The sequence below is a fragment of the Aedes albopictus genome, chromosome 1 (genome assembly GCF_035046485.1).
Source record: "Aedes albopictus strain Foshan chromosome 1, AalbF5, whole genome shotgun sequence".
Lineage (NCBI taxonomy): Eukaryota > Metazoa > Arthropoda > Insecta > Diptera > Culicidae > Aedes > Aedes albopictus.
Window position 1 is genome coordinate 263,945,093 of NC_085136.1, and position 7,509 is coordinate 263,952,601.

General features: G+C 43.4%; 1 protein-coding gene across 1 annotated transcript; it reads left to right on the top strand.

The window, feature by feature from the left end:
• Nucleotides 1-2,845: 2,845 nt before the first annotated feature.
• Nucleotides 2,846-6,617, top strand: LOC134291694 (uncharacterized). The gene is made up of 2 exons (XM_062859784.1): nucleotides 2,846-3,142; nucleotides 4,200-6,617. Exons 1-2 carry the CDS (start codon nucleotides 2,846-2,848, stop codon nucleotides 6,615-6,617), a joined length of 2,715 nt encoding a protein of 904 aa, XP_062715768.1.
• The last annotated feature ends 892 nt before the right edge of the window (nucleotides 6,618-7,509 follow it).

Genomic DNA, 7,509 nt, shown 5'->3' on the forward strand with positions numbered 1-7,509 from the left:
GTTATATTCTTTCCGTGATCGGTAAAACATCACGTCGTGTTTATACTACAACGATTCAACGAGTGATATTATCTAAGCTGTGATCAAACTTTCAAAATCTGCCTTTTAATACCCGAAGTTTGGCGGTACATGATCGTGACCAGTAGTGCTCCATTGTATTGCTATTCACCATGAATTGCGAAAAGTGTTCGGAATTCATCCACGAAGGAGACATGTATGCAGTGCAGTGTGCGAAGGCAAGTGTTCTAAACGCATTGTACCACTTCTTTACCAATTAGGTCGTACACTCTTAAAAAAATAGGAATTTACACATGACGTAAACCATCAACGTACGTAAATAATTCAAGACTGAATGGCAAATTTGACTCAATTTTACTTCCATCATGTAAGTTCGAGTTGGTTGCACAAGATGTCAACAAACCTATCTGATCAGATAGGTAGAAGCAGTTTTAAATTGATCGTTTGTCTCTCATCTTGGTGATACAGCCGAGAGGTATAGTACGTGCCTCTCAATCAGCGGACCAGAGTTCAAATCCAGTTCATTATTTTACTTACATATGTTTTATCTCTCGCTTCGGTTCTAGCGATTGCTAGCTCGACTTTATTTGTGATAAAAGACGTGAATTTGTGTCAAACGGGCCGCTTCTTTTATGTGCATCCAAGTGAACTTAAATTTACGTGATTTTTTCTAAGAGTGTATGACATTTATAGGACATGTACCGGCCCATATAGCCGAGGCGGTAAACGCACGGGTATTCAGCATGACCATGCTGAGGGTGACGGGTTCGATTCCCGGTCGGTCCAGGATCTTTTCGTAAAGGAAATTTCCTTGACTTCCTTGGGCATAGAGTATCTTCGTGCCTGCCACACGATATACACATGCAAAATGGTCATTGGCAGAGGAAGCTCTCAGTTAATAACTGTGGAAGTGCTCATAGAACACTAAGCTGAGAAGCAGGCTTTGTCCCAGTGAGGATGTTACGCCAAGAAGAGGAGAGGAATGGCGTAGTGCACGTTCAGCGTGCCTGTCTGGGTCATATTGACCCCAATATCCTACTAGGGTTGAAGGAAATACTGGAGATTTTTTTGGGAAAATATATTGAAAAATTTCCGTAGGTAATCCTGAAGTAATCTCGGTATCTCGGTAGGAATACCTGCAGGATTTTATAGATGAATTTTTGAAATAACTCCTGGACACATTCCAGTAGAATTTTTTTTAAATGAAACCCCTAGGGAAATAACTAAATAAATCACTGGTGGACACATAAAAACATATCTGTACGAATTTATGAAGACATCTGTAGAAGATTTTGTGAAGAATTTTCCGCAGGATTGCAAATCTGTAGGAGAATTTCTAAAGTAATCCCTATCGGAATTTCAGAAGGAATCCATGAAAATCTACAGCTCAGCACTCTTATAAAACTTTCTTGAGATATTCCTGGCCGAATGTCTTTAGGAGCTCCTAAAGAAATTTCGGTTCATAACGCTTGAAGAACTTTTTTAGAAACCCGCTGGAGGAGTTTCTGAAGGAAACATTGGTTTGCTTTAAAACAACAATTCTGGTGTAATTTCTGAAGAAATCCATGGAGCAATTTGAGGAGGAACCCATAGGAGATTGAATAAATTTGTTGCAAAGTCTCGTAAAAAAATTCAAAGGATCTTTTATTGTATTGATTTTCGAGGAAATTTGTACAAAAAAAACAGTGGAGAGAACTCCAAATAAAACTTTCATTTTTCTTAAGAAATCCATAGAAGAGTTCTCGGAGGAATTCTTGTAGAAATCTTCGAAGGCATGTCTGGCAGAATTCCTTTAAAATTTCCTGGGAGATTTCTCACTCGAGTCAATGGAGAAATTTTTAAAGATATCCATGGATGATTTTCTAAATTAATCCTTCGATATATTCTTTAGGAATCTCTCAATGAAATTATGAAGAAACTAGTGAGGATTTCTGAAGAAATTCGCAGAGAATACAATACACAATAGAAGGAGAAGAAATGTATATTTTTTAAAGTTTGGTACTCTGCTCAATCTTCTATCATCCAGCAATAGTAACCAATCTTATTTTCCGAAATATCCTATGCTTTAAAAATTAAATGTTGCGCTATTTTGAGCTTTAATAGTATACTGGGAAATCGCAAACAAAAACACACGTCAAAGGTTAATCATATACCTATCACAACGAAGCGTAATGATGTATCAGCAAGCGATCCCCCCGTATTCCAATACTCAAACAATCATCAATGCATCCGTGAGGCCAAATTATCCCTACAAACACTGTACCTCACAACATTGCCATTAATCTGCTGATCGTCATCATTCCCACCGTCATCGTCATCTTCTCTTAATTCAGCACCGACTCGATGCTACAACAACGCGAACTGTCAGCACGACGCGGAAAAGTACGCTCCAAAAAAAGTCAAGTTTTCCCCTTGTTTTCCGAAAATTCCGGCCAAGAAAAGTAGTGCTGCGCACCGTTCAGTGACCCGGGAACGTTTTCACAGTGTTCATTAAGCGACTTTCCTAGTTTAAAAGGAAAAATCTCATTTCCGATTTCTGCTTCCGAAACTAACCTCAAACTCAGAGTGTTAGTGTATGTGTGATTGATCGTTTCCTTCATGTCGTCTACCGGTGTCATGTACATTGTTATGTAAACAGTAAAAGTCGTCAGCGTTGTGTCCGTATCACATAATGGAAGAAGAAAAGTGCGGTGTGTGTAACCTCCCCAACCCACCAACGAAAAAAAGCAGGAAGAAGCCAAAGCAAACACAACATGTAAACTGGATATGCTGCGACAACTGCGCTGTATGGTATCACTCTGTCTGTGTCCGGATCGGTGACTCGCAGATGAGTGATGTACAGAACTTCAAATACTTCTGCGAGAACTGTTCCATCCGCGGAACACTAGTCGCCAACACCGTTGATCTTGTCGACGATGAGGTGAAACAGTTGAAGCAGACCGTTCAACAACTGTCCGCGGAAATAGAAAAACTAAAAGCAGAACTCGAATCCGTTAGATCAACAAATAAGAAGCAGCATGACCGGATCCAGAGCAAGCTCAATAGTGCTGACCAACGTGACGGTCAATGTGCTTCCCAAACAGCACTGATCAACGATATCGGTAAAAAGCTCGAGGTCATCGAGGTAGGTGCGAAATTAGCCAGTAATTGCTCAAAGTCCGTAAACTGCTGCCGTCTAGCCATCAACAAGATCCCTTACCGTGAGGGAGAGAGTGTGCGGAGTATAGTCGAGAATGTACTCACACTCCTCGGCGTTCAGAAAGAGATGCCTCACGTAGTTAGCTGTTTCCGAGTCGAGGTGAAACCATCGAAATGGTCAGACCGAAGCATAACACCGACCATTGTTGCAGTTTTCGACAACAAGCACGCACGCGAACGGGTGATTAGGATGTACTTCGAGAGGTACAAAGAAGCCAAGTTGTGCCGGCTGAAACATGGTCCTGATCTCGAATACCGTTTCACAGTAAATGAGATGTTGTCCGTACACGCCTTCCGTATCCGTAATCTTGCTCTCCGTCTAAAGCAAAGGAAGGTAATCCAATCGGTTTTTGTTCGAAACGACAATATTTCAGTGCTATTGCCTGGACACCAACGGTACACTGGGGTTGACAGTACCGAACATCTTCTCGAGCTAACAAGACACAACCGTGAAACCGATGACTCATCCCTTTTCTTCGATGCCCTATCTTCCACCATGTAAATTTCAAGTAACCAACCTTCCATACAACAATGCTGACGACTTCCAGAATAAATTCTGAATGCCTAACCTCTCGAATCTACGTATTGGACACCTAAATGTTCGAGGACTCGAACGCCATATTGATGGAGTCAAGTTGCTTCTCGACAAGAATCAATACCACATATTCGCTGTAACTGAAACAAAACTGAAATCGTCCTCTCATGTTGGTCCCATCCGAATTCCGGCGTACAACTTCATCAAGCACTCTCTACCAACTGGAAGAGGTCGAGGTACAAAAACATGCGGCGGCATAGGATTGTATGTGCGAAAAGGAATAAAAGCCACACCGGTACATAAATCGACATTCGACCCTGCAGTTCCTGTAGGCCAACGCTTCGAATTTCTAGCCGTCCAACTAAAGATTGACGAGCTAAAGATATGTGTGGTAGCGCTTTACAATCCCATCTCTTCAAACCCACACTTCTCCCAATGTTACGAGAAGCTACTGTTGGACCTCCTCGATATCGGATACGACAAGCTTTTCGTATTAGGCGATTTCAACATCAATGTGGCTTCAACTCAACCTACGCTTAACCATGTAGCACTAACCCGCATAAACGCTACGTTTAATCTATCAGTGCTTCCTACTGGACCTACACGTATTACCGAGCAAACTGCAACTACTATCGACCTGATGATCACGGACTCTTCAGATTCGGTAATCAAATCGAAGACCTGTACCGGTAACACCATTTCGGACCACGAAGTGGTTTACTTGCTAGCAAGAATTAAAGTGCGAAGATCCGCTTCCCAAACCATACGCATCCGAAACTTCCGTGCTATAGACCCTGTACAACTGCAGGCCGACTTCCAAACTATTGATTTCCAACCGTTTTACGAATCTGAAGACACGACGGTAAAGGCGGATTTGCTCACAACTGAGCTGCAGGAGTTGGTCGAGCGCCATGCACCTGAACGCACTATCGTAGTACGGGACAAGCATACGCCCTGGATTACTGAAACCATCAAACAAGCCATTGCACTGAGGAATATGGCTTACGTTCTCTATTCGCGTAATCCAAATAGAGCCAGAGGGAATGAACAATGGTTGGACTATCAACGTAAACGAGACAGAGCCAATTCACTCATTTTCGCTGCAAAGAAGCGTTACGCCGAACTGCATTTTGACCATAACTTACCTGCGAAAAAGTTGTGGTCCAATCTGAGGAGAGAAGGGATCCATAACAACGCCAAAAAGGATACACCGACCGAAGGATTAGACGCAAACGAACTGAATAGGTTCTTCAGTGACGGCCATCGCCTGCTGCAAAACGCAGGGCAAGCTCAGGCATCCACAGCACCACTCCACCGTTCAGCGATCGACCGAGGTATACCTGAGTTCAATTTTCGACAAACGGACAACGAGGAAATCTGCAGGAAAATATATGATATACAGACGAACGCAGCAGGATCTGATAAAGTGCCGATTTCCTTCATCAAGTTGCTCTGTCCGTTCATCCTTCCTCATCTCTCCCATTTGTACAACTCAATAATCGAATCCAAATCCTTCCCGGCTAACTGGAAAAAAGCAATCATCACTCCCATTCCAAAACAACCAAACCCTATTCTGCCCAAAGATTTTCGTCCAATCAGTGTCCTACCTGCGATTTCCAAAGTGTTGGAGAAAATACTGTTGTCGCAAATAACAGAACATCTCGACAATCCCAATGCACCTCTACTGGCAAGATTTCAATCAGGCTACAGGAAAAGGTACAGTACAACGACTGCTCTCACCAAAGTTGTACACGACGTGTACATGAATCTTGATAACGATCTCTGCACGGTTATGGTTCTTGTGGACTTTTCTCTCGCCTTCAATTGCGTTAGCCACGAAATTTTGGGTAACAAACTCCGACGCGAGTTCTTCTTCTCTCAGGCAGCTTGCGACTTGATTTCATCATTCTTAATACGCCGAAAGCAGTCAGTGCGCCTAGGAGGTGTGGTATCTGGTGAGAGGGATATCGTCGACGGTACACCTCAGGGATCCTGTCTTAGCGCGTTGCTTTTTAGCATGTACATTAATAGTTTGCCTTTGTCCCTCAAATGCAACTACCATCTGTATGCCGATGACCTGCAAGTCTACATTTCCGGTCCAGCTTCCGAAATCGACAGACTTGTACGCGAGATCAACATTGACCTTGAGGCAATATCTCGCTGGGCCGATGCAAACCGACTAGCTCCCAATCCACAGAAGACTCAAGCGATCATTTTCAACAAGTCAAGACCAATTATGCCACAGACCAACATAATCTTCTGTGGAGAAGTCGTTCCGTTATCCACCGAAGTAACAAACCTTGGGCTTAAACTGGATCGCTGCCTATCATGGTCTCATCAAGTGAACGATGTAGTCCTGAGAACGTACAATGTGTTGCGTACATTTCGTCGGTTCGCCTCGGTGCTCTCATTAGCGACTCGACGAAAGCTCGTTCAAGCGGTAGTGATGCCCATCTTCATGTATGCTGATGTCGTATACTACCCAGGACTATCTGTAGCTCTCAAGGAGCGACTGCACAGATGCTTCAAATCTGCAATACGTTTTGTGTATAACCTTCGCCAGCGAGAAACAACTGCAGCGGTTCGGAACTCAATTCTTGGAGTCGACTTGCCATCCAACTATCGGCTCCGAATATGCTGCTTCATGCGACAGGCGTACTGCGGGAATCTACCGGATTACATCGAGGAACACCTACAACGAGGACAGCAGCAGCGAACTCGCTGTTTCATCATTCCCCGGCATACAACCACCAGTGGGAAGAGTGTGCTGGTGTATGGAGCTACCTACTGGAATGGTCTGCCAAACGATGTCAAACAGAAACCAACATTGTCTTCCTTCAAAATGTCAACTAAAAGATTAGTTTAATTAATTAAACAAAGTAATTCATATATTGTCATTTGTTAAATTGTTAGGTTTTGTTGTATTAATTTGTTTGTTTCATTTAGTTTCCAAATCTAAAATGTATTTTTTTTTCCAATAATGTTCGATTCCTTGACCTGATTTAAAGTTTGTACACTGACAGGCTATCGTAGAAATAAACTTACAAATTACAAATTACAAATTACAAATTACTCTGCATGGTAACGCATGACTGTATTGCCGTACACTCAAATTACCGTCAACGTCACGATTGCCATCATCATCGTCGTCATCGTCATCGTCATTGTCCTCATCATCATCACCATCATCATCATGGTAGCCGGCGTTTGTTTGCTTTCCCGACAGCCAGCGCTCGGCTCGTTCATATCCTGATGGGAAGGACTGTTTTATATAAATTCCATGTCCACGACGCACCCTACCTCTATCCCTCTAAGCACCTCTTTCCTCACTGGATGGTTGGTTGTTCAACATTGGCGAACCAATACATACCTACTACCCGTTGCATTGTCTCAGCGGGAGGAGGCGGGTGGTGGTACCACATAACCACCACCTGGAGCTACAGTAAACAGCACCAGTACCTACACCGGGCGTGGTAGTGCGGCGGAAGTCAGGAGAAAAATAAGAGGGTGAAAAATGTGTATAGAAAAAGGACGAAAAAAGTCCACACATTCTCTTTCCACTGTTGATATGTTCTCGTCGTGGCCGTCGTCGTCGTCGGCATCATTCCGCTGTGCTGTGTGGGAATAGAAAAAAGAGAATTTTTAAGCTCCACCTACATCCCGACCCGGCCATCGCTATTGTGACGGAGGTGGTGGTGGTGGTGGTCGTCGTCGTTTATGCCCAAACCGTATTCTCCTACACAGGACCCGAGGGGCGG

Excerpts from the sequence above, each read along its gene's own strand:
- LOC134291694 (XM_062859784.1), top strand. The coding sequence starts at position 2,846 with ATGAGTGATGTACAGAACTTCAAATACTTCTGCGAGAACTGTTCCATC. Across the intron at positions 3,143-4,199 it reads AAAAGCTCGAGGTCATCGAG|CTACTGTTGGACCTCCTCGA; the intron begins GTAGGTGCGAAA and ends TGTTACGAGAAG.